Below are 25,170 nucleotides of genomic sequence, written 5' to 3'. Positions count from 1 at the left end.
TGTACAACACAAGAGTGCAGAGCTTTTAGCCAAGGTGTACCTAGGTAGGAAAGGACTCAACCTTCACCCTGAAAAGCAAGCAGTGCTTGTATTTCCAACAGCCAAGCTGCTCCCCAGAGCTGGGGGGGCTGTCCAGAAGCCACATGGCATGAGCTGTGCTGGACACTGAATTACAGTGGGTGACACCAGCCCGGGGTCACAGAACTGCTGAGCGATCCAGCTCCACTGGGAATGAGTGTCTGTCCAATCTCAGATCCCAAATGCCACCAGCTTTCACTCAAGACAGCAAAGCAGAGAGACAGCCACATGGATGATGCACCCCTGCTAGTGAGAGGCACAGCTCTGCCACCAGGGCCTCAGCTCCCCAGGTGCTGCCCGGACTGCAGTGTTTCTTGACAGCTCAGCAGCCATTAACTGTCCCAGGGCTTCCCAAGTCAGTCACCCAGTGTAAGGCAGAGGAGCTGAAATGGCAATTCATTTCCTTCCTGCACCCCTCCCCCATTGCCAGCCCCCTCCATTTCAGGTCAGGTCAGCAGAAGGGGCCAAAGCTCTGGCACTGTTGCAGTCCAGCACAGGCAGCACATGCGCCAACCCCTCGCCACGACAGACAGGACAGGGGCACAGGAAGGACAGCAGAGGTGAGTCAGATAGGGGTAGCTGGCAAGAGAGTTACAAAGCAGCTCATCACAGACAGCTATGTCCTAAAGCCTGGCCTGGCTTTCCTTGGACCACTAGGGCTTGTTTAACAGAGCAGATGCTACGGTACTGGGAGATTGCTCTTGTGAGGAGTTTGTAGGTAGTGCTGCTGTTTCTACAGGGACCGCTGCCTTGGGAGCTGGCCCTGGAGAAGCCATTCACCTCTGGCCTGGAGTGAGAGGGAGCTGCAGGAACTTTGTGAGGACAAAATAAACAATGCCCAATAATCACACCATTGGAAGCAGGGGGACCCTGCAGGGCAAGGGGGCTTTGGAGGCAGCTCAGAGAGCACAGCTCCGCTGCTAGCATCTCTCTGTCTCCTTAAGCTCAGCTAAGTCCCTTACCTTTGAGCTAGCCTGCCAGTAACAGACTAGTCCTCCATTTCTTGATTACAGGGAGAATGTTTGCTGGTCTGCACTTTGGACACATCTGAACCCCACCCAGGGCCACCTACAGCACTGCAGCTCCAACAGATGAGACCTGAAAGGCCTCTGCTCAGTCCTGATCCCTTCAGAGCTGCACTATATCCTCTGATGGCTAGCAAGAAGGGAAGGAAAAACAGTATCTTACCTTCTCCATGGTTTACTGCTCAAAGCTACTCTCTCAATAACCCCTTCATTCCCACTCAGTCTACATCCTGAGAACCCACAGGTGTGGTCCAAAGGCAGAGCTGCCATTTCTACAGTGCCTTCTGCCAGCAGGGGCCATGGCTTCAAAGCAGCGAGCAGAGTTTGACCTAAAACACAAACTGTGCTTCCCAGACCTGCAAGAACTGTTAAACAAGGCACAGAAGACCAGTTGATGGGGAAAAGAGATAGGAGATGGGAAAGGGAACCTAAAGGGAGTTGATACCTGAGGGTAAAATCAAAATGAAAGCTCTTTTTCCTTTTCAGGAAGCAACCAAAGAAAGAGACAAATCAGTTATTAGAATTACAGCAAGTGAAGCATTCATTCAGACAGTGCTGATGGAAACCATCTCTGTGGTGCTTTGCACAGTACCCTCCCCAGGATGCTGCCAGTGTCAGAGAGCTGCTTTGGTGAGGAAAGCCACATGGGGAGACACCTGCCCACCACTGCAAGGGAGAGCTTGCTCCTCTAGCTCACTCTCCTGCTGGCTCATGGGGTGCTGGGCTCAAGGTTGAAGTAACCTCAAAGCAGACACAGAGCTACTAAGAGACTGCAGCCAAGGGCAGGAGTCTGACTAAAGTCTCATCAGCCTCTCCTCCAAGTAACCTCTGCAGGGTTTAAGCCTGACCAACCTGTCAAGAGGTTCAGGCATGGCACTGCCAAGTTCAGAATCCCTAAAACCCAGAGGGGTCAGACCAGCTTGGTAAAGGGGTCAGACCAGCTTGGTAAAGGGGTCATGCTCACTGCTGGGAGGGCTAAGCCCCTGTGCTGCAGATGTTCTTCACCAAGTACCAAAAGGACCTTTCTAGGCACATTAGAAGCTCAGTATGATGTGTGCTCATTGCTTCTCAGCCTTGTGGGCTAAGACCAAATGTAGTGTGGATTCTGATGACAAAAATGAACCTGCAACAGAATGGAGAAGGCAGTGCAGAGCAGTGCATAACCCAGCAGCTGAAGTGTGCCAAGAAAGAAAAAGGCAGCCCTCAGAAGGGGCTCACTCTGCACTAGGAGTGTCCAAACTCCTTATCCTAAGTCTTCCCACACAGGAAAACAGCAACAAAGATTGAAACTCAGAGTGGCTGTCCAAACCTCACCTTTGCCAGGTTAAGACTAGAGAAGCTCACAAATGCATGAGGAGAGGACATCCTTTTCATGGACTAGTCAGGCTGGACATACTCTCCCCTAGGAGTGCCTGAAGAATGGGCTTCAAATTCTACTGCATCATTTCCACAAAGCAAGGCAGAGCAGAGACAGGAGTGGCAAAGCAACACACAAGAGCCTTGCCAAAAAGAGGGGCAGAAGTCACTCTGCCCACAGCTTTCACCCCTCCCAGCTCTTATGCAAAGGAGGGACCAAGGAGGGATGTTCATGGGCCAAAAAAGAAGGGGCAGATGTAACTTGAGAGGGGTAGTAATTAACAGCTGACATCAGTCACACCTCCTAAGAGATGTGTAGTCCTTCACTGGGGAAAACCCAGAGCTGAATGTTTGCTCTCAGAAACTGGGATGTCAGTGGGAGTCTGTTTTCTCTGTGCATCAGAAACTATGCATCACTGCCCTGCAGTGACATTACTCCTCTTCCTGCACCACGGCCACAGGAGGCTCTACAACCTTGGGAAGCTTGTTCTCAGACCCCAGCCATCCCTCCTACAGGCTGCTTACCCCTTAAGAGAAGTGGAAGTAAGTCCTGGTGAACATCAGGCTTCCCCAGTAGGAGACCTGGTAGCCTGCAACTGCCAGTCAACAAGGACTTTGACTCTCCTGTGAGCAGCTCTGCTGTCTACACTCCAAAAGGAAAGGGTTTCAGTTTGCTCAGCACTGGTGCAGAATGGCCAGGTCTCATCAAGGTACTCTGGGGGGAACTGTCACAGGCCAGTCTGACACATCTAAGGGCTCTGCAGTAAGAGATCTGCTATAATCTGTCCATCCCTACCCTGCCTAATCCTCACCTCCCCAAAGCCTTGCTATCTCTGTTTACAGCAACCACACAGCTGGAGACTCCCTGGTACCTAAGCAGGACACAGTGCTGGGGGCAGGCTACTGGAAGGCTCCCAAGGTGCTTGCAGTTTGGAGTGATTTTAAGACTGCTAGCACATGAGATGAGAAAAGCACCTTGCTTTCCATCCAAGGCTTGCTCTGGATGGCCAGTATCAGGTCAGTGACTTACCTTTTCTGCTTGTATGTCAGCATTGCTTCAGCAATGGGCAACTGGTGTGCACAGTTTGCCCCTGCTATGTACTGCGTTATCCGGGAGACAACGTCAGGTGCCTCTGAAACTGCAACAGAACAGAGAGAAAGTAACTTCACCTGCTTCTCAGGTCACCACCAGCACTGCCCTCCATTTGCTCAGCCAAGCACCTGATGGTACCCAGCCAGCTACACCTGAACTGCAACCTCCAAAGGAAGCTCTGCAGCCTGCCCCAGAGCACTGTAAAGCTCTGACCAAAAGCAAACGTCCTGCAAGAACACCAAGGCAAAGCAGGGGGGAGGTGCAGGGCTCTGTACCCAGCACTGCTGACTGAAGTGCTGTGGTTATTTTGTGTTGCTTTGCCCAGAGTCAGCTTCTGTTTGGCTCCTTGACTATAGGTAGCTCCTGAAGGAAGTGCCAAGCCATCTCCTCCAGGGCCTGGGCGAGCTGCTCTGCTCCCACCAGCATCTGAGTTCCCTGATTTCCTAATGAGCTCATGGCTTTGCTGAGTGAACTGAGAAGACTGAGAGCTGTGCAAGGGCAGGAAGAGCACAAAGATCCCACATCCAGCACCGAGGATGCTCCAGATCTGAGAGTGTTTGATTCAAGTCAAGGAGAAGAGATCACCGAGATGCCTTCTGTATCGTTGGGTTTCAAGCCCAGAGCTCCCATCTGTGAGAGGAAGGGAACACAAGTGACCTCCATCAGGCATCACCACACTTGAAGGTGCACTCTAACCCAGACTCTGTATCTGAACAGAGAGCTGTGAGCAGCTGTGATTCTCTGCCACATCTTCTTATGCCATCAGGGGCTGTCTAAGCAGTTCTCACTGCACAGATGAAGTGGAGAATCCACAAGGTCTGGACAGCACAGAAAGGAGGCTGTGCTTTCCTCACAGCCTGCAGGCAAAGAAAGAAGGCTGCAGCACAACCAGCTAAAGAACAGACAGGGTTCTTGAGCTGGATTTCTATAGCTAATGAAGTATTTCTACCTCAGAAGCACAAATCAAGTCTGTATTTACATCTGCCTGCCTTTTCAAGTGCAGCAAGGAATGAGAAGCAGTTCCAGGCACCTGTTCTGCCATGAGCCTAGAACCAAGGGAAAGCACAGGCTGTGCCACACTAAGGCATCTCCAGTCTGGCCTCCTGCTTCAAGGAGAGCTCCCTTCACCTTCACAACAGGCTTTGTTCAGCCAAGTTCCCATCTGCTGCAAAAAGCTCTGAACAATCACCTGTGAAGAAGTCTCACCCTGCCTTCTCTAGCAGTTAGATGGCTTTCAGAAGCAATGTGGGAGCCTCCAGCAGGCATCCTGCAAGTCCAACAGGAGAGCCACACTTCCCCACCCTCACAGTGCTCCAAAACCTCCCAGGCTTGTTTCTTTCTTCCTTGGGAATTTCCTGTATGAGAAATGCTGCCATGAGAGCATCACTCCTTGGGCAAGGTCAAGCCCTCCTGTAGCCTAGATGTCAGATGCAAATCCTGCTTTCTCTTCCTTTCCAGGCCAGATGGAGACACTGTCAGCATTAGTGTTCTCAGCAGATTAGTGCTTTCACCACAGTGAGGTTTTGTCCTGGCCTCACACTCAGATCTGAACAGGAGCTTGTTGGTTTGACCAGGGGCAGCTCCCACATGTTACAGCCCTGCTGAAGAACAAAATTCTTTCACAAGGAACAAGGGCCTGCCCAGCAGGCTCCAGAAATGTCAAGGTCCTGCTCATGCACCACTAATGGAAGTTAACCTTCCCACAGCCTCCACTTGTCCAAATCCTTTAAGGGCTGGAGAGCCTCCCAAGGCCAAAGAAAGAGGTCTATGAACCTTGGTAGTGAGACCTCCACAAAGAACAAAGCTGAGAGCTAGGTAAAAACAGTGACTCAGAGGCAGCTAAGTGCCTCTGGGAGCCAACAACTGTTAGCAAACCACCACGTGGAGGACACAGAAAGGTCACCATCTGAAAAGGGAATGTGGCAGAGCGAGAGGAAAAGAGGAGCAGCAACATTTGTCTGCTTCCTCTTGTATTTACTTGACCTTTGTTGAAATTACTCATCCAGGCCTTTCCACGTGGTCTTACCAGTGGTCTGTGCTTCAAGTTTGTTGAACAGGTCTCTCCAGGCTAGATCTTGGAAGAAGTTGTTGTATCTATAATCTACAGACCCCAGATACTTGGCCACTGGATGGGAGCCTAAGAAAGAAAGGAAAGCATGACACTTTTCTTCCCATCCCTGCCCAGGTGTGTGTTATCTGTAAGAGATTCAGTTCCACAATCAAAGCCACACTTAGACACCCCAGAAATAAATCCCTTCAATGACAACCAAGTCATCTACTCCACTTGATCCCTTCAGAGAGGCTGCTTCAGCACCACTGCTACCTTGCACTGATACCTTCCTCACCCTGCAAATGGAATTTTTGAAGGCCAGAGAAAAGTGGACAGGGAAAGTGCTGAAGACCTCAGTCCTTTGGAGCACAGAGGCCCTGTGGCTTTCCACCTCAGCATCTCAGTTTTGCAAGTGGCTTTCCCAGCAGCCCTTCCTGCCCCCCAGGCTGCACTGTGTGCACCGCATCCAGCTCCCCTCTGCCAAGAGGAGCCAGAGCCCTTCCTCCGAGCCCCATTCACACAGCACAGCTGGTTTGCAGAGCTGAGAAAAGGCAGTGTCCCCCCCAGGGAAAAACCACCCCAGGAGGACTGTGGAGAAGGGCTGCAAGTGCAATAAACACGCTGTAATTAAATCCAGAAGGCAGAGTCCAAGCCCCTGTTTGCTCCAGCTGAGCCTTATGGCTCCTCTATGAGCCTGGAAAGACCTCCTCAAGAGGTTTGTGTGCCCAGCCTCCAGCTTGCAGCCCTGCATCGAAATCTGGCTTCATCCTTCTGCTGGGCAGGAGAGGGAAGGCATCTGCATGACAAGCTCTGCCCTGGGGCCTTCCTTTTAGGCCACAGACAATGTCCTCTTGAAACTACTCCTCCAGTCTTTCAGCACAGGAGGTAAGTCATGCTCAGCAGGAGTTTGTCCATTTACAACCAGCCATGAAGTGGTCTCACAGTCTCTTAATCAGCTTATTTTTATCCTTCCTGCATACCAAATTCTCCCATCAAGCCACACTTCCAGAGACTGCAACAGCTGAGTCATCAGCTGCTAACTGGTAACCTGACAACTCCTTCCAAGAAGGCCTCAGTTGCTTAACTCCAGTCAGCATCCTCCAGTGCAGCTGCAGTGGGGAACATCCACTGTCTCTTCTCAGTCCTCCAAACCAGTGCTGATTTCCAAACTTCCAAGGAAGGTTCAAGCAGAAGGAATCTCTGAGCTCTCCTTGGTGTCACAGAACTACAGACCAGTCTGGGTTTGAAGTGACCTCCAAAGCTCATCCAGTCCAAGCCCCCTGCAGGGACATCCCCAACTAGATCAGTGGCCCAGAGCCCTGTCCAGCCTCACCTTGAATATCCCCAGGGACGGGGCCCCAGCCACCTCCCTGGGCAGCCTGTTCCAGTGTGCCACCAGCCTCATGGTGCAGAACTTGCTCCTAACATCCAATCTCAATCTGCCCTTCTCTAGTTGAAGCCATTGCCCCTGGTCCTGCCCCTGCAGGCCTTTGCAAACAGTCTCTCTCCATCCTTCCTGGAGCCCCTTTCAGGTACTGGCAGGCTGCTATGAGGTCTCCCCAGAGACTCCTCTTTTCCAGCCTGAACACCCCCAGCTCCCTCAGCCATTAGAGACTGAGGCTTAAGTTCTTTCCTGGATCCTCCTGATCACAGCTACTTTGGACCCCTCATTTCTTTTGCAGTGGAGTTTCAAACAGCAGAGAGGGAAGAGCTCCATGGACTGGAGAAGCTTTTCCACGTGCTGAGAAAGCACACTGCACACAGCAGATGCAGCTGGAAACAAGGACTAAGTAGAGGCTGTCCCAAGGTAGTCTATCCATAGGAGCTAAGTAAAAGCTAAACTGAACCCCAAACAGCCAAAGTCATCCCCAGCCTTTTTTTCCCCTCTTCCCTATGACATTTGCCACTTTTCTGTTGTCCACACCCTGACTGGGACATCCAGAGAGTCTTTCAGCCATGGAATCAGGAGGACTGCATCTCCCAGCATGGATGCTCACTAAGCTTTTCTGTTGACAAACCACTGCAGCAGGTTGACTCTTCTGTCACTGCAGAGCCTAGTTAGTGGACTACAAAGACACAGTAAACCTTAGAACAAACTCCACCAGCCCCACCTTGGAGGTCCTGCTAGCAGCAGGAAGTCTTTTCCTTTAAGACACTTGTGGCACAGTCACCATTCTGTCTTTGGTGCCTTTTCAGTTGTCAGAAAAGAGAGGCTGCTCCTCAATCACTTTAATGAGCTGCCAGAAAGCTGGCCAGAAATAAGCCCTTGATCCCCTCAGGAAGCTCTGCAGACTTCTCTGGAAAAGGCTCTGTTAGGGAAGTTTCTATATTTAAAGTACACTTTAAAAGCCTTCACAGCTCTGAGGCAGCTCCATTACCCAAGTGCTTTGTTCTCTTGCCTCAATCACCACAGAAAGTTCTGATACTAAAGAAAGAGGCAACACCCAACCCCACACTTTCCAGGTCATTCAAAATGGCAGGCCAGCAAACCTCCTCTGCTGAGGCCAGGAGAGTCAGCTTGTGAGGCCCCAAGTTCTCAGCCACACAGACTCTTGTTTGAAGCACACTGGACCTTGCAGAATTCTTTTTCCCTTGTTGGTGCCCCCTGAAGGGTTCTCTCTCCTCTTCCTGCCAGCCACTTTGGAACCTGAATGCCTGCCTTACAAAAGGATCTCTCTTCCTCTGCCCTTTTCATTGACTTCTGCAAATCCCACCACTGAACTGACAGCCTAACCCCACTGCTCCTGATGTGGGGCAGCAGCTTCTGACTCCTGCAGCAGCTACCATCAGCTGGTCCAAAACCTTGAAGGCCAATACCAACAAAAAGTGCTTTTCAAGTTTACTTTTGCCTCCACCCCCAAGTGCCCTGTTCACCCAAGCCAAGCCTTGGCCCAGACAAGCTTTGCATCACATCCTCACAAGAGATGCCCCTGCACACATGCAGAAATGCCTGCCTGCCCCCCCAGGCCTCACTGCTACCACCCTCCTCATGTTTCTGACTCCAAGAGCCCTGATGCTATTTACCAGCCCACTCTACTTGCCCCAGCACAAGCAATCCAAGCCGGGTACCTCTGCAGTCAGGCAGACCTGTTGAGCTGCTGGGAGGGCAGCAGAGATAAGGTGAGGGGAAAATCCAAGCAGAACAGCACATAAAGTCAAAAGATTCATGTCATTTGAGTTTCAGAGAGGTATTCACCCCAGCCTCCTGCATGAACATTTGGTGTGTCAGCCCCAGAGAGGCCTCAGCAGCCACTGCTCAGGGAAACACAGTGCCCAATAAACCCAGGATTTCATCAGAGAAAGGGCTTCCAGAGCATCATTCTGTGCATTCACTCTGCCATCACAGAGAGGTAAGCAAGAGCCCCCCTGGACAGGGGAGGAAGCAGTCAACCCCTTGCTTCAACAGGAGGTTTCACAAGCAGACTTTGGCATCCAGAGTGTGAAGCTGAGCTCCACTCAGGCAAGAGCAACGTTGCACAGTGCTGTGGCAGCTTGGCATTCGCCTCCCTGAACCGCCAGCTACCCAGCCCCAGCTTGCAGGAGGGCTCCTCCTGAGGGAACACATCACATCTGAGCCATTCATCTCTCTAGGAAGAGAAGTGGTTCCTCATTTACCTAAAGGGATGATCAGAAACCTCATGTAGCCAAGCCAGTCTGGGGTTTTGTGAGAGAGCTGCTCTACAAAGAGCCTCAAGACAGCACTGAGGTAATTCTGGGCTCCAGCCACGGCGATTTTAATGGGGTTTGGAGGCTGTGAGTTGCAGTTACAGCTGGACAGGAAAGGAAAAAGGAAACATGTTTGTAATAGTGCTTCCAAACAGCAGTCTCAGAGCAAGTTAAGCCAGAGGAGAGCTCACTCAATACACAAGGCAGTATCACAATGACTATCAGTAGCTTAAAGCAGTCATTAATAAATGCAACATGGTTCACTGTTTTCTTCATTGCTCTCCTTGCTCCTCCTCCTTTCACACATTTTGGTAACCTAAAGGGCTGGACTCAGCCATCTGGGTCAGGATGTACCTCCTGCAACTAACTGCTGTGTCAGAGGCCTGGAGGTACACACAGCCCTCAGCAAGTGCCCAAGGAATGTCTTGAGGAATTAATCTGGGAATCACTGGAGCAGGTGGGGGGCAAGAACCACTCAAACACCTATCAGCTTTGCATGATTTGCTGGTTATTAGCTGTGACCCACGAGGCAGTCCCCAAAGCAGAATCTTTTAGCAGTCAGTGGTGTGGATGAAAGGAGACTTTGTGCCCCCACACATGGCAGAGCAGCCACAGCTCCGCGGCGTGGTGACCTCAGGAGAGCAGCTGGGGAGAAGCACTGGAAGGGAGCAGTGTTTCTCAGCTACTGGATGGCACAGGAGCTGAGAGGCTTTTAAAGCTGAGACCCAACCACCACCAGCAAGGTGAGAACTCACTATCGCTGTATCCTGGAGACAATCGTGCTGAACGCTGCCTGAATGTCGGCTGAGGAGCAGGTGCAGACCACGGGCAGGGTGTGCTTCTGCAGGACATCTGACAGGTACTGGGGAGAGAAGAGAACATTTCACAGCCCTTTGGGGCACAGGTGGTCACAAGGAGAAACCCTGCCTTCCCCAGCCTCCTAGGTGTGGGCACTCTGCCCATGCCCAGTTTGCAGTGATGGGGCTGTCTGCCACAGACCTCACCCCTGTGCCAAAGGAGAGCTCTTCCTCCAGGCAAAGGGAACCACTGCAGCTTCTTCCCTGTGCCAAAGGAGAGCTCTTCCTCCAGGCAAAGGGAACCATTGCAGCTTCTTCCCTGTGCCAAAGGAGAGCTCTTCCTCCAGGCAAAGGGAACCACTGCAGCTTCTTCCCTGTGCCAAAGGAGAGCTCTTCCTCCAGGCAAAGGGAACCATTGCAGCTTCTTCCCTGTGCCAAAGGAGAGCTCTTCCTCCAGGCAAAGGGAACCACTGCAGCTTCTTCCCTGTGCCAAAGGAGAGCTCTTCCTCCAGGCAAAGGGAACCACTGCAGCTTCTTCCCTGTGCCAAAGGAGAGCTCTTCCTCCAGGCAAAGGGAACCACTGCAGCTTCTTCCCTGTGCCAAAGGAGAGCTCTTCCTCCAGGCAAAGGGAACCACTGCAGCTTCTTCCCTGTGCCAAAGGAGAGCTCTTCCTCCAGGCAAAGGGAACCATTGCAGCTTCTTGACAAACACCAGCACTGCATGGAGAACACAGCAGTGACAGCTCCCCAACAGCAGGGGTTCCATGGCCTCACAGAGCAGCAGCAGGCCACTAGCCTAGCAGATGGCACTTGGTAAGAGCAGATGCTGTCTGCTCACCTGCTTCTGGAACCGCAGCTCTGATTTCCAAGGGACTTCAAGAATGCAATGTTCTGCCCACACCCCAACAGCAACAAAAGGGAAGGGTGCTGCCAACACGTGTTCCTCTCCAGGGACTGCTTCCTCTCCATGTAGCTAATGGGAAACCACTCACCCCTGGGGTGTGCACAGACAGAATGCTGAGAAGACTCAGCAATTACCTCACACCTTCAAATTCTGCACCACTAACCTGTTACACCCAGCCACTGCCATCTTCATGTCTCTGACACTGCAGCCTCAAGATCCTAAAGCTACCACAAAATGACCTAGAATGCTTTCTGTCCACCTCCAGAAGGCATCTCTCTGTCTTACAAGCAGAGGGAAGCTGCAGCTAGTCCCTCAGCTGGGATGCTTGCCCTCTCAGAAGCTGTGACACCAGCTCCTCCAGAAGCAGGAAGCCAAAACACAAAGTAACTCCTTGAGCCTGGCACAAGTTCTACAGGCAGCAGTCACCCAGCACAAGCTTGCTGGTCCTCTCCCACACATCCTGTATTGCTTTCTCAGACTGAGGTTCTGAAGGGAGCAAAATCTGTCCCAAAGCCATAGCAAACCAACCCATGCTGACAGGGTAAGGAAGCACTGCTCAGGGTGCTCCTTAGCACAGCTGTGACTCAGGGTGACACACCTGCAGGCAGGAACCACAAGTGTGCAGGCAAGGCAACACAGCTGACCTGCAATATTTCTCCTGTGTTCTCCACCCTGTCCCTAGAAATCTCAGCCTCAATTACAGGTCAATCCTCCCTGCTTCCTCTGTCCCAGTTCTGCACTGGAGCCTTCTCAGCTGTGGCAGAGTCTAGCCATCCTCAGTGTAGTGCTAACCAGAGGGCATGGTATTTTGTGGAAGAGAAAAAGCCTCCATGGAAGGAGTCAGGGAGGCAAAGCTTTGCAAGATCCACAGCACCTCCTGGTCAAAGCAAATCCAATCTGCAGGCACCGAACACTCAGTATGCTGCCAGCCCCCACGCACCACCACTGCTCTTCAACCAAGCAGTGGAACCTACTTGGTTAGTGGTAGAGCTCAAGGCCTGTCCATTCCTGGGGAGGAACAGTGAAGGAGAACTGTGCTTCAGGTACCATCTCCTGCCTTTACCTGGCCTTGCCAGTCAGAAGTATTGACAAGAATAATGTTTTCTGGCAGCTGGTCATCAGAAACCAGGATGTGATTTAGTTGGTCATACACTGTTTTCCTGGGGATCTGGAAAGAGAGAGAAGAGAACAGCAGGAGATGTCAGCTCCAGCTGTCAATCCACCAGCTTGAGCTCTTGCAGTTCATGGGGGGTGGCTGTGTGTGGCTGGCCAGTGCTTGGTCACTCCATCAGCCAAGGCATGCTAGCAGCTGCACTGGCTGCTGGGACTGACACTGAGCAGCTTCAACACTGTAGTGTTCTGCAGCCTGCTCTCTTAGCCACCTTGGCTCTGCTGGCCATTACTCCTCCTGCCATGCATTGTTGCTTACATCACTCTACAGCCACTAATAGTAACCACTAAGAGTGATTCTGGATTCAGAGGAGCCTTTAAGGAGGGAATGAAGCGAGTCCTGCAGCTACCTAAAGCCTTAGGCAGTCCCCTCTTGCAGTCCCTGGCAGCTCACCTGACTGCAGAGGAGCAACTGCTCAACACATTCCCATTCATGTCTCATCATAAACAATCTGTCCCAGTGTCTGCAGTTTATGGCAGGGTGACAGAGCTGAAAGCTGTCACAACCCAGCAGCCCGGGGGGCTGACAGACTATCGGCCTAGGCTAACCCCCTCCTTCCTGAGGGGCTGCAGGCACCAGCTCCTTTCCAGCAGGAATGGCACACTCAGACCATGAGGAGGTAGTTGGAAAAGAGGATAACCAGGAGTGTCTGGAGAGAGCCATCTTGTGCCCACCTGCAGGTGATGCCTGGTGTCTGGGGAGCGCTCGTTGTCCAGGCTGTTGGCTCTCTCGTTCTGCGGCCTCACCGGCTGCCGCTCCTTCAGCGAGGTGCTCCTGCCCCGCCGCCCCGTCTGCTTCCCCTCACACCTGCTGCACAGAGCACTGCATTCCAGAGCTGCCTCCCCAGACACATCCCCCAGACCCCTGCCACCCAGCCTGCCAGCCTCCACGAGGGGACCACAGGCGCCGGGGAGCTGCGCTTGCAGACCTGAGCTCATCCTGCCCCTGCGGAGCGTGGGGCTCGGCTGCGGAGCGCGGGGCTCGGGGCTGGGCTGCGGAGCGCGGGGCTGGGGCTGCGGAGCGCGGGGCTGGGCCGCGGGGCGCGGGGCTGGGCCGCGGAGCGCGGGGCTGGGCCGCGGAGCGCGGGGCTGGGCCGCGGAGCGCGGGGCTGGGCTGCGGAGCGCGGGGCTGGGCCGCGGGGCGCGGGGCTGGGCCGCGGGGCGCGGGGCTGGGCCGCGGGGCGCGGGGCTCAGGGCTGGGCTGCGGAGCGCGGGGCTGGGCTGCGGAGCGCGGGGCTGGGCTGCGGAGCGCGGGGCTGGGCTGCGGAGCGCGGGGCTGGGCTGCGGGCGGAGCGCGGGGCTCGGGGCTCGGGGCTGGGCGGCGGAGCGCGGGGCGCGGGGCTCGGCTGCGGGCGGAGCGCGGGGCTCGGGGCTGGGCTGCGGAGCGCGGGGCTGGGCTGCGGAGCGCGGGGCTCGGCCGCGGAGCGCGGGGCTGGGCTGCGGAGCGCGGGGCTCGGCTGCGGGCGGAGCGCGGGGCGCGGGGCTGGGCTGCGGAGCGCGGGGCTGGGCCGCGGGGCGCGGGGCTCAGGGCTGGGCTGCGGAGCGCGGGGCTGGGCTGCGGAGCGCGGGGCTGGGCTGCGGAGCGCGGGGCTGGGCTGCGGAGCGCGGGGCTGGGCTGCGGGCGGAGCGCGGGGCTCGGGGCTCGGGGCTGGGCGGCGGAGCGCGGGGCGCGGGGCTCGGCTGCGGGCGGAGCGCGGGGCTCGGGGCTGGGCTGCGGAGCGCGGGGCTGGGCTGCGGAGCGCGGGGCTCGGCCGCGGAGCGCGGGGCTGGGCTGCGGAGCGCGGGGCTCGGCTGCGGGCGGAGCGCGGGGCGCGGGGCTGGGCTGCGGAGCGCGGGGCTGGGCTGCGGGCGGAGCGCGGGGCGCGGGGCTCGGCCGCGGAGCGCGCTCCCAGCCCTCCCAGGCAGACTTCAGCAGCCCATGCTAAGACCCACACCACCATCCTGCTCTTGCTACACCAGCACAACAGGATCCAGTGCCACAAACTGCAGGCTCACCCCCAAAAGCAGCACAGAAATGCCTCTTCAACAGAAAAGCTACTTGGTTGCAACCGAGGGGAGAAACTCTGTGGTGGGGCTGCTGAAGCCCACACTCACTACCCTGATGGGAAGGGTTAAGAGGCAGTAAGTCAGGCTTGACAACCACCTTTAAGGCTCATGTCTGCATCAGTGTTGACTTGGCAAGAGTATCTTTGAGCAAGTAGCTTCCAGGTTTCCTAAAAGCTTCCCTGGACACGGAGCAGGTACAAGACCAGAGCGAGGAGCAAGCGAGGAGCAAGCGAGGAGCAGCGCTGCCCTTCCGGGCTCTGAGCACTCATGCATCAAGTGCTCAGGATCCATCACTCCAGGGCCTGACCACCAGAAGGGTCTCCTTGCGGCCAGGGGCCTAAAGCCCTCCTGAGCAAATGCTGGCTAGCTGCCCATGGCTCCCTGAGCAGCCTGCAGCAGGCACAGCCTGTGTCACCTGGTGGATGGGATGATGAGGGACTCGGTCTTAGTGATCTTCCCACTGGGTGGAAGCTTCTCAACAAACACATCTGGAGTGGGCAGCTCAGCTTCCTGGGCCTCAGCTTGCTGGTTAGACTCCTGCAAAAGCACAGGGAACACAGTGATCAGGACAAACCCTCACCTCTGTCTCACTGCCACAAGGGCTGGAAGAGGCAGCTAGGCTGGGCTGCCTCCTTCCAGACATGCCACTCACTGCCACAAGGGAGAAGCCAATGCTGGCTGGCTGGGGCTGCCAGTCCCCAGTCCTGTCTCACAAAGCAGCTGGAGGTAGGAGGGGTGCTCAGATATGCTATTTGGAACAGGCACACTCCCAGCTCAAAGCCAGGGACTTGCCTCCTCATGCAACTGCAGATTGATTCAGCTTCCCCACATGAACCAGGGGAGAGAGAAAGACATGGGAGAGATGTTAGCAGCTGCACATCCCCAGCACAGCAGCTTGAGATTTGGCATTTGTACCCCCAGACCAGCTTGACTTCTGCCAGCTCAACCTGAGATAATGCTTCTGCCTGCTGCAAGGGAACAGCCCTGAGAGTCCCTCTCAGGAAGCTACACATGCTCAGTAGCACACTTGGGGCCAGCCTTCCTCAAACCAAGAGAGGCTCTTGAAACAAAAGGCCACATGAAGCATTTCTGTCTCAGAAGGCTGAAGGACAAGAACTTGGTACAGAGTCCCATGGTAAAGGCAAGGGGCAATGGCCACAAGGTGCTACTGAGGAGGTTCAGACTGGATGCCAGGGAAAACAATTCCACCATTTGAGCTCTCAGACAGTGGAATAACCTCCCAAGGGAGGTGGAGGATTCCCCTACATGGGACAGCTTCAAGGCCCAGCTTGAGAGGGTGCAGGGCCAGCTCATTTAAACTGAAAGGTTGGACTGGATGATCCCTGAGGTCACTTCCAACAACTAAGGTCAGGAGGAGGGCTCAGCATTGCCTTCACTGCAGCTAATGCTACCTACTGAAGCTCTGTTGCAGGTGCAGCTGTGAGGATGGCTGGGCACATGGCACACAAGAGCTGCCAGCTGCCACCCAAACTGCCAGGGAACATGGAGAGCACTTCCAACTTACATAGGAGGCATTGTCAGAAACACTGTCGCCTGCGTGCTTGGCTCCCAGGCTCTTGGCCTTCTCAGGCACTTCTACCTGCTTGAGAGGAGGAGAAACATCAGGCACCAGCAGAGTCTCCAGGCACACTCTCTGGGTCAGGCTCTTCACAAGACCTGCTCCTCCATTTAAACACTGCACAGCCCTGTGTGATGCCCAGGGGTGCCTCCTGGTGCCAGGGCCATTAGTGTGAGTTGTGGCAAAGCAGCAGCTGATGCACAACACACAGCAGAGGCAGGAAAGTGCCCTGCAACAGGGCTGACACTTGATGTGCCCACCCACAGGGGGATGGAAAGGGGCTGAGCTGCCCCTCACTGCTTGCTCCCAGCCACCACAAGAAGCATCCTAACAACAGTGAGGTTCCTCCAAACGGGGTCAAGGAGCCCCCAAAGGCCCTGGGCAGCTTCTCCCATCCTGGCAGTCACTTCAAGCATGCAGAGGTCTGGAGCTATTCATAGCCACAGCCAGGCCCCAGCAGGTAACCTGATGATGTCCCTTGAGTTAATACAACAAATCAAACACTGAGCCCCCACAAAGCATCAACACACCCAGCCCACAAAGCCAGAAGAAGGCAAACCCCAAGACAACAAACATGTTTGCTCGGCAGAGAATTCCCCTCTGGGCTTGGAGGAGGTCAGGGCTGGTGCTCCAGCTCCCACATGCCACCAGAGACAGCCCAGGGCTGCTCCACGACCTGCAGGCAGACAACCTCCTTACTTACAGGACTTGATGGCTCTCTCTGGCTCCTGATGCTGTGGATGCTGCCAATTTCTGTCTGTGAGCTGGAGTGGGACAGGCCTTCAAAGTAAGGTCTGAATGAGGAAAACAAACCCAGACTCTTGTTAGTGAAAGCAGTAGCAGAGAGAGACCACCAGGCTCAGAGCAAAGCCCTACTGCTCCTCAGTGCTCCCAGGCACATGCACAGGAGCTGAAAGGAGAGGGGGGACTCCAGGACAGCAAAAGAAGCCAGAAAGCTCAGGACCCCCTGCCCAGCCCTGACACCAACTGACTGACCTCCATCTAATGGATCCAACTTGGCAACTGTCACACAGCTTATAAAGCTTTTGCCTTTATAAAGCTCTTACTCAGAAGGCTTCCACACCCTCACACCACACAGCAGCTTTTGTTTCCATCAAAGCCAGGCTGAGAAGCCAGCCCAGAGATTTCCCCACAGCAGAACAGAATCCACACAAGCAGTCCTGTTGTGGCATCCTGGCCTGCAGCAGGAGCAGTGTGGCCAGCAGCAGCAGGGAGCTCATCCTGCCCTGTGCTCAGCACTGCTCAGGCCACACCTTGAGTCCTGTGTCCAGCTCTGGGCTCCTCAGCTTAGGAAAGATGTTGAGCTGCTGGAAGGTGTCCAGAGAAGGGCAAGAAAGCTGGGGAGGGGTCTGGAGCACAGCCCTGGGAGGAGAGGCTGAGGGAGCTGGGGCTGCTTAGCCTGGAGAAGAGGAGGCTCAGGGGAGACCTTCTTGCTCTCTCCAACTCCCTGCAGGGAGGCTGGAGCCAGGTGGGGGTTGGTCTCTTCTGCCAGGCAAGCAGAACAAGAGGACACAGTCTCAGGCTGTGCCAGGGGAGGTTTGGATAGGATAGACTAGAATAAACCAGGCTGGAAGAGCCCTTGGGCTGGATGTGAGGAAGAAATTCTATACAGGAATATTCTATAGGAAGAAGTTCTACACAGAGAGAGTGATTGCCCATTGGAATGGGTTGCCTGGGGAGGTGGTGGAGTCGCCGTCGTTGAGGGTGTTCAGAAGGAGACTTGATGGGGTGCTTGGTGCCATGGGTTAGCTGTTTGGGTGGGTTGGATTGGTTGATGGGTTGGACATGATGATCTTGAAGGTCTCTTCCAACCTGGTTTGGTTTATTCTAATAAAGTTTATTCTAAATTCCTCCCAGAAAGTGATTTGCCATTGGACTGTGCTGCCTGGGGAGGTGGTGGAGGCACTGTCCCTGAAAGTGTTCAAGAAGAGCCTGGCTGAGGCACTTGGAGCCATGGTTTAGTTGGTCAGATGGTGCTGGGGGAGAGGTTGGACTGGGTGATCTTGGAGGTCTTTTCCAGCCTGGCTCACTCTGTGACTGTGTTATCAGCACCTCAAGGATCAGGACCAAAGCCTCACACAGCAACTCCTGTTCCAGTGCTGCAAATGCTGATGGGACTGCAGGCCACCCCAGGCAGGGTCTAGCAAGCAGAGTTGCTGCCCCTCACTGCCACCCTGCTGCTGCAGGCAGGGAGCCTTGGTGCTAACAGGCATTCTATTTCCACTCTGTATCTGGATTTGGCTGCCAGCCCTAGCATCCAATTACACATTTGCTCAGCAAGATAAGGCAGCACATCCAAGCAGATTGTGCTTGCAAAGAGGCAGCTCATCAGGCCAGCCTGGGAGTCAAGGGCAATGCAAGCAGCTGATCTTTGGTGCTGCTGCAGGAGCAGCCTGCCTACAAGCATCAGCATTTATCACAGCCCTTCCAAGAGATGAACTTTCATCCCTTTCAACAGCTGGGCACAGCAAACCACCAAGTGTGTCCCCAGGACCAGACATGGTGAGCTCTCATCCCAGCATATCCCCTAGGAATTAGCTCTGGGGCTCCAGGGAGCAGGACAGGAGCTCTCAGTCTTTACAGGAAAGCCTTTGGGCTTGTTTCAAAGCAGCTGCTCCCCAGAACACATCTACTTTCAAATCACTTCAAAGCAGGGCCTACCAGCTGCCAACAGACTGGCTCGCTCTCCAGCTGCCTTTACAAGCCACCAGCACCACCACTTACCACATCTGCCCCAGTCTAGCTCTGGCATCTCCTGGCTCACCAAGAGGAAACAAGTTCTCTCCAGAGTGGGAATCTGCTCTTAGCCCAGCAAGCCTATCCCACATTAATGAGGCTATTAGGACACCTGGTAATTAGCTGGCATTTAGCAGACCCTGTAGTGGCCAGCTGCAGTGGGAGGCTTCCCTTCTTTCAGAGCTGTCACACCACCAGAGGCCTCAGCAGGCCACCACATGCCCATCAGGAGCAGAAGTGCAGCCTCAGCAGCCTCCTGCTTGCAGCCTGCACTCAGCTGGGATGTGCCACAGCTCTGCCAGCTCAGGGTGCTGCACCTGCTCCAGACCCCAGCAACCCCAGCTCAGCTCTGCAGTGCTGCCCACGGGCCAGTGCCCACACAGTGGGCCCAGAGCAGGCTCAGTGCTACCTGTGGTGCTGCAGCCAAGGCCCCTGAGCCCTGCACAACTCTGGTTTCTGCATCCTTAATCCCTGCAGAGGCTCCCTTTCTGCATGGCTTCTCCAGCCTGCCTTGCCCCTCTCTTCCTCCCTCTTCTTCTGCACCTTCCAACCACATTCCCTTCTGCCTTCACACACATCTCCTGGCTGTTTCTACCTCCTCTCTAAAACCCTGGTGTGTGGATTAAATCCACTGCCTGCCAGCAACTCCTGCTGCTGTGCTCAGCTGGCAGGGCAGGCAGAACATCAGCAAAGAGGACAAGGAAGAAGTGAGAGTGAGGGGAAGCTGGAGCCCCCCCACACATACACTGCCCCCAGCTCACAAGCAGTCACTAGGCTCTGGCAGCAGGTCAGGAGGTGAAGACACCAGGATGGAGTGGTGGGGACAGAAACACCACCCAGTCTGTGCACATGGTCTCTCTCTGGCCCAGCAGCTGCCCCACACTTACTTTAGCTTTGGCTTTGGGGTGCTCAGGACACTGTCATCATCCTCCATCTCGGGCCCGCTGTCGCTGGGGTTCTCTATATCCAGAGTGTCATACAGGAGGTCGAGGTCCTCCTCCACCTCTTGAACATGCTCTGCTGGGTCCTGTTCCGAGTCCAGAACCTAGATGCAGAGCAAAAGCAGACACTGCTGACTCAGCTGGGAGCCAGAGCCATCCCACATCACCCAAGCTCCCCCAGGGCCTGCAGCACTTGAGTGCTGGGAGCAAGGCTCCCTTCCCAGCGCAGGGAGACCGCGTGCAACAGGAGCGTTAAGCAGTGGGAAGTGCTGCCTTCAGTCCAGGTCAAGCAGAGTTACCTACTGCACTAAGCATCCATCAGCAAGCCATAACCACGTGTTATGTCCAAGTATTCAGCCCCACACCACGAGCAAAGCTTTGGAAAGGGCCTTAGTGGAGGTCTCGGTCTTCCTCGAGCGAGTCGAACCAAGGACACCTCGGCAGCGTCACCTGCCTGGGCCGGGCTGAGAAGGCTGCTGGGACCCTTCCTGTTTGATGCCTGGGCAGGCAGAAAGGACCCAAACGTCCACAGGAGGCGCCTGAAGCCTGGCCAAGGACCAGCAGCAGCTGTCACCCACAGCAGAGCTGGAGAGCACAGACCTGGTGGCTTGCTTCAGAGAGTCACCAGAGTGAGCAGGTGACTGTGCACAGCCTGCCTGCCCTCTTGAATGGCAGCCCCAAAAGAGCAGCAGCTCAGCTGGCTGAGACCTCAGCCGTGGGTGCTGACTCTGAGGAGCTAACTTGGGAAGAACAGCAAAGCTCCCAGGACTGTTGGGAAGCAGAGGGGAGCATGAGGAGTTGCTCACTCTTTCCCACAAGCCAGACAAGTCAGCACACAGCCAGTCGAGCTGCTCACTGCTCTGGGGTTAGCTGCTCAGGGTTACACAGGCTGCTTGGGCTCTGGCTCTCTCTCATTCCCAGCTCTGACCAAACAGCTGACTCTCCTGTGGATATGCATCCCCTCTCCAAGCTTTTCATGGCTTGCCTGCCTGTTGTAGCAAGATGGGTCAAACAGGCTGGGGTTTAGCCTCCCAAGCAAAACACACCACAGAGTACTTCCCTTTGGAAGGGTCAAAGATCATCCCAAAGCAGGCTGCAAAAGCAGTGAGTGCACACCCCCCTGCCAGGGCCTGCTTTGGATAAAACCTCAGCTGCAAAATGTGTGGTGGCATTTTAAACGTGGCCCTCGAGTCTGCATGCAAGGCCAGGGTGTAAGCAAAGCTCACATCCACTGCAGGCTCAAAACAAAGCAGAGGAAGCAGGAGAGTGTCCCTGAAGGCTGCAGCAAGCTGCCCCAGGGAGAGGCAGACACACACAGGGCAGGAAGGCTCACACAACACACTGCTTACCTCATCAGACACTTTAAACCTCTTCAGTAATGCCACAACCTTCTGTTTGAAGTTCTGTTGCTGTAAGTCAAAGACACTTTTGCATAAGTAAAGGCTCAGTGAACTTTCTCCTCCTGGTCTGCAAGCAGCCAGACACCTCTGACTCTGGTGCTCCAGCTGCTGCTTCAAACCAGCACACTGCTGGCCCCACAAACCAAGTCTGCTGCTCTGATGTTGAAATCTGCTCTTCCACACCCATGCACTAGCTAGGGCCCACTGCACCAAGCATAGAAACCTTCTGGCCCTGATGGATGGCACATCCAGTGGCTAACAAACCAAGGTCACTTCCCATCCTGCCTCCTGCAGCCATCCCCTGCATTTCTGGCAAGTGTTTGGCACTCAGCTTTTTGGATCCCTAGCAAGGGTGACCCCAGAGAGGCCTCTCCAGACTGACTGGCAGCACACATGTCTGCTCCACCAATGAAGTTCATTCCAGCAGCTCCCTTTGTCTGAGCAGCAGCACTGCAAAAGAGGAGTGCTGGGGCTAGTCCTTAGCACTTGTCTCTCAGCAAACTGCCACCTCCAGGCTGCAAGACAGCACAAGCCAAGCTGCTGCTCCTCCTCTGCCCTCACTGGGCCCCAGGAGCTCCCTCTCCCTCTTGCAGGGCCAAACGGCTGGGGCTTGCCACAGCTGCCTGTCACTGACCAGCCTAACGCTCTCTGAAGGGAAGAGGAGAAGGGTCCAGGTGTGAGTGCTGGCTCAGAGCACTTGAGGTGGTAACCCTGCATCAGGGGGCAAGGGAGGAGGACATGGCTGGCACCAGGCCACGCTGAGGGGGAGGAAGTTGCTCATTTGCTGGGTCTGTGCTCTCACAGGAGCTTGAAAGCAGCACTAAGGACAGAGAGGTGTGAAACAGCATGCTCCTGGGCTGACAGACTGAGCTTTCTGATTCAGGTCATGTCCAACCTTACCAAAGCCTGGATTCCAGAAGCAGCCTCCCAGGAGGCACAATGCTCTCCAAACTCAGAGGGATGATTCTGAGCTACTGCCCCCTCAGGCATGCACAAACACTTGTGTCAGCAGAAAGCTGTTGCTCTGGCATGGTCAAGCACAAGCCCCTGCTCCACAGAGAGGAGCAGCTTTGCAGGCATGCACATGCTTGCTGGGAGAGGCTGAAGAGCTGCATGCAACTGGCCAAAGCTTTCAGTATCCAACCACTTCTTTTGTATCAGCACCACAGGCACCACCTCAGCTTTATCTGCCCCTGATGGAGCTACTTAACTTAGCTCTGCCACCTTCTCAATGGCCTCTCCTATGCAGAGCACAAACAGAAGGGCTTCTCACTGTAATCTGCCTCCAGGACTGCCCTGAGCACGGAGCCTGCCCTGGCTTGTTCACAGGGGTGGAATTGCACCAGGGCAGAGGACTTCTGGCGCTGCTTAACTCTGCCAGCAAGGGACACCTGAACCAGCACAGGCAGCCTCCCTGAACTGGGTGCCTTGTCTAGCTCTTCACACGCTGTGGGCACGCTCCCAGGCTGCCTGCTGGGCCAGCATGCTAGCCCAGCTGCTCCCAGAAGCCACATGCACTGTGCATCCTGGCCCAGCCCCGGCAGTGTTAGTAAGACTGATTTCCACCGACCCTGGTTATGGACGTCGTTCTTACTATCGATCTCCGCTGCTTCTTGGGCTTCCCCAGCTCGTACTCATCATCATCCAGGTCCTGAGCAGAGAGAGCAGGCCTGTGTTACCTCAGGGCACACACCAGCATTTCCTGAAGTGCTAGAAATGCTCCCTCTGTGAAAATGAGCCTTCTGCTACGTCTGCCCAACCCTCAGCACTCGCCTTACTCGGAGCTGTGGCGGCAGAGGGACAAAGAGAAGTGAGCCTGGTCCGAGGGAACGTTCCAGGAACAAGGACAGTCACCACCCCACATCTTGGTGGGCTCCCCTTTCACCACCCCACATCTTGGTGGGCTCCCCTTTCAGTGCTCTTCAAGAGGTGGAAGGCAGGTGATGCCAGAGTCGGAAGGCAGCTACTCAGGAAGCATCTCCCATCTAGCCAGGGGGGTCTGTGTAGGGAACGACTTTGCAGGAGGTATTAAAGACTGAAGACTGACTCAGACCCCACCGGTCCTTTAACTACAGCAGGGATCTCATTGGACTCCCTGAACCCAATCAGCTTTACAGAAGCCATCAGCTGATGCCTTGCCCACTGAGCAGAGGAGCAGACAAGGATGTAACGTCTCAGTGCTTAAAGGGAGCTCAAGCCCCAGCGTGTGAACCGATAAAGCACACCGTGGAGGGAAAAAGGGTTTACTGTGCAGGCCTCCTGCCACTGCAGGGACTTGGTGACAGCCTCCCTCTGTCATGGCTTAGCTACAGGAGCAGGCTTTCAGATCCCAGCACACCCTGAGAGCGCAGAGCTCTGCTGAAGGCCTCCCAGGCAGGAGCCATGCCCCAGGCAGTACCTGGCCCTGCACGGCATCGTCGCTGGCCTCCTGCTCCGAAGAGAAGCTCTCGTACTCCTCCTCGGAGTAGTTGTCTGCAAGGGAAGGGAAGAGGGCTGAGATCCTGTCCAGCTCCTTCAAGGGAGGGGGCACAGTCTCATCTCAGGAGCAGAGCAGGCCAACTAGCAACCACAAACCAAGAGAGGAGGCAGGCATGGAGATGTCTGCTAGTTTGCCTTCTATCTGGGCTAGAACCAGGGGGGTGGAAAATGCCTGGGGGTAAGGAGCAAAGAGAAACACATCCAGCAGAGGTGCTGGAAGGACCAGCACACAGATAAAGCCTCTCAAAATACCATCCCTGGAAAGAACAACCTGGTAGACAGCAGCAAGTAAAGAGGCTCCTCTGGAAGGGAAATTGCTTCCCCCACACAACATGGGCATGACTGGCTTAGAGGAGCCAACCCCATGAGGGTCTCAGTCCCTCACTGACTGCAGGTGAGCTGCCTGGCCTCAGGCAACACTGACACCCCTGCACACACAGCCTTCAACAGGTCACTGCTCCAGCAGTGAGCAGAGGGCTGGTGGCACAGAAAGACTGTCATGAGCAGGAGGCCTGTGACATCTGAGAGCAGTGCACAGCACGGTGGGCTTGCACTCAGCAGGCCAGAGCCTCACCCCAGCAAAACGTGCTGCAGGCTTTCAGGTCTCACCTGAGCTCAGGAGGTTTGCTGTAGAACACCCAAAGGAATGACAAAGAAGTTGCAGAGGCAGCTTAAGTGTGCATCTTCTGAACACAAGAGTGCTAGGCTGGCAAGGAGCTACAGGCTCTCAACACTCCTACCAGTAGTGCTGGAAGGGCACTGGCAGAAGACATCTCACCCTGGCTGGCTCAGGCCTGGAGTCACATGCTGGAGGAGCTTTGACAATCCATTCAGTCCCCACTCCTGCTGCAATCCCTGAGCAGCATACAGCAACAGGCTTGCAGAGTGGGGTTTTTGCCATGACTTGGCTCCCATTTGCCCCAGGATGCAGCTGAGCCCAGGCGAGGTTTAACTCCAGCCACTTCAGGAAGGCACTGGCCCTCACAGCACGTGGTTGGGCTCTTAGCTCTTACCTGTGGACTTGATTTTCTGGCTGGCCTGCATAGTGCTGTCTTCATGGTCAATTGGCTGACTTGACAAGGAGAAGATCCAGATCTCTGCTACCTTCACTGCAGCCTCTTTGATGTTGCTGAACAGGCTCAGAACCTGGCCACCTTCTGTGGGGTGCTGCATAACCTGGCAGAGGAGTTCAGCAGAAGAGTTTGCAATGCATTCAGTCCTGCCCCACCTGCACACTACAGGAGCTGGTTAACAGTTACTGCAGATCCCAAGCACAGGAGGGAGGCAGCATCCTGCCAGAGCAGGAGCCACGTGCAGGCAACACACAATGCCAGCTGAGATTCCACTGAACTACAGGTGGAAGCAAGGGAAGGAAAGAAGTGCTCTGAGCTTGATGGTTGATTGACCTGAGCCTTGAAGCACAATACCTGAGTGCCTCATTACCATGGATTTGCTTCCATGGCACAGCACTGATTTGAATCATCAGGTTACCACCCTTCTGAACACCTGATTAAGGAACTTCATTTCATGTTGAAGCCCAGCAGAGCAGTCAGGAAAGGCAAAAACTCTTGGGGAGATGCAGCTGCAAAGAGCTTCCTCAAGCAAAAAAACACAGAACCCTGCCCCAGAGAGCTGGCACCTGAGCCTCAGGGGGGCTGGCCATGCCAGGAGGGTGAAGCAGTGGCCACAAAAAACAAGGCAACCACAGAACCACAGGACAGCAGAGGCTGGAAGGGAGCTCCAGAGCTCCCCCAGGCCAACCCCTGCCAGAGCAGCATCACCCAGGGCAGGCTGCACAGGAATGCATCCAGGGGGGGTTGGAAAGGCTCCC

At 55.0% G+C, this 25,170-nt stretch overlaps 1 protein-coding gene across 11 annotated transcripts in view; it reads right to left on the bottom strand.

Annotated features, from left to right (window-relative positions):
- The window catches only part of PACS2 (phosphofurin acidic cluster sorting protein 2), an 83,734-nt gene that overhangs the window by 16,986 nt on the left and 41,578 nt on the right, over positions 1 to 25,170 (bottom strand). For 2 of the 11 annotated variants that reach the window (XM_068164606.1, XM_068164597.1), the window contains exons 5-19: positions 24,353 to 24,515; positions 23,260 to 23,333; positions 22,432 to 22,512; positions 20,811 to 20,870; positions 19,408 to 19,565; positions 16,467 to 16,557; positions 15,710 to 15,787; positions 14,600 to 14,721; positions 12,814 to 12,949; positions 12,032 to 12,136; positions 10,024 to 10,130; positions 9,218 to 9,372; positions 5,579 to 5,689; positions 3,490 to 3,598; positions 1,549 to 1,581 (exon numbers count right to left, since the gene is read on the bottom strand). In XM_068164606.1, coding sequence (XP_068020707.1) covers positions 1,549 to 1,581; positions 3,490 to 3,598; positions 5,579 to 5,689; positions 9,218 to 9,372; positions 10,024 to 10,130; positions 12,032 to 12,136; positions 12,814 to 12,949; positions 14,600 to 14,721; positions 15,710 to 15,787; positions 16,467 to 16,557; positions 19,408 to 19,565; positions 20,811 to 20,870; positions 22,432 to 22,512; positions 23,260 to 23,333; positions 24,353 to 24,515 — 1,583 coding nt within the window. The remainder of the gene's footprint in view (positions 1 to 1,548; positions 1,582 to 3,489; positions 3,599 to 5,578; positions 5,690 to 9,217; positions 9,373 to 10,023; positions 10,131 to 12,031; positions 12,137 to 12,813; positions 12,950 to 14,599; positions 14,722 to 15,709; positions 15,788 to 16,466; positions 16,558 to 19,407; positions 19,566 to 20,810; positions 20,871 to 22,431; positions 22,513 to 23,259; positions 23,334 to 24,352; positions 24,516 to 25,170) is intronic. The other 9 variants (XM_068164600.1, XM_068164601.1, XM_068164599.1 and 6 more) reach the window with 9 other exon arrangements.

Source organism: Melanerpes formicivorus, unplaced genomic scaffold (assembly GCF_026170545.1).
Source record: "Melanerpes formicivorus ecotype bairdi unplaced genomic scaffold, bMelFor1.0.p_v2 SCAF_81, whole genome shotgun sequence".
Classification (NCBI taxonomy): Eukaryota; Metazoa; Chordata; class Aves; order Piciformes; family Picidae; genus Melanerpes; species Melanerpes formicivorus.
Note: the sequence above shows the minus strand (reverse complement) of the source record. Positions and strands in the feature narration are given on the sequence as shown.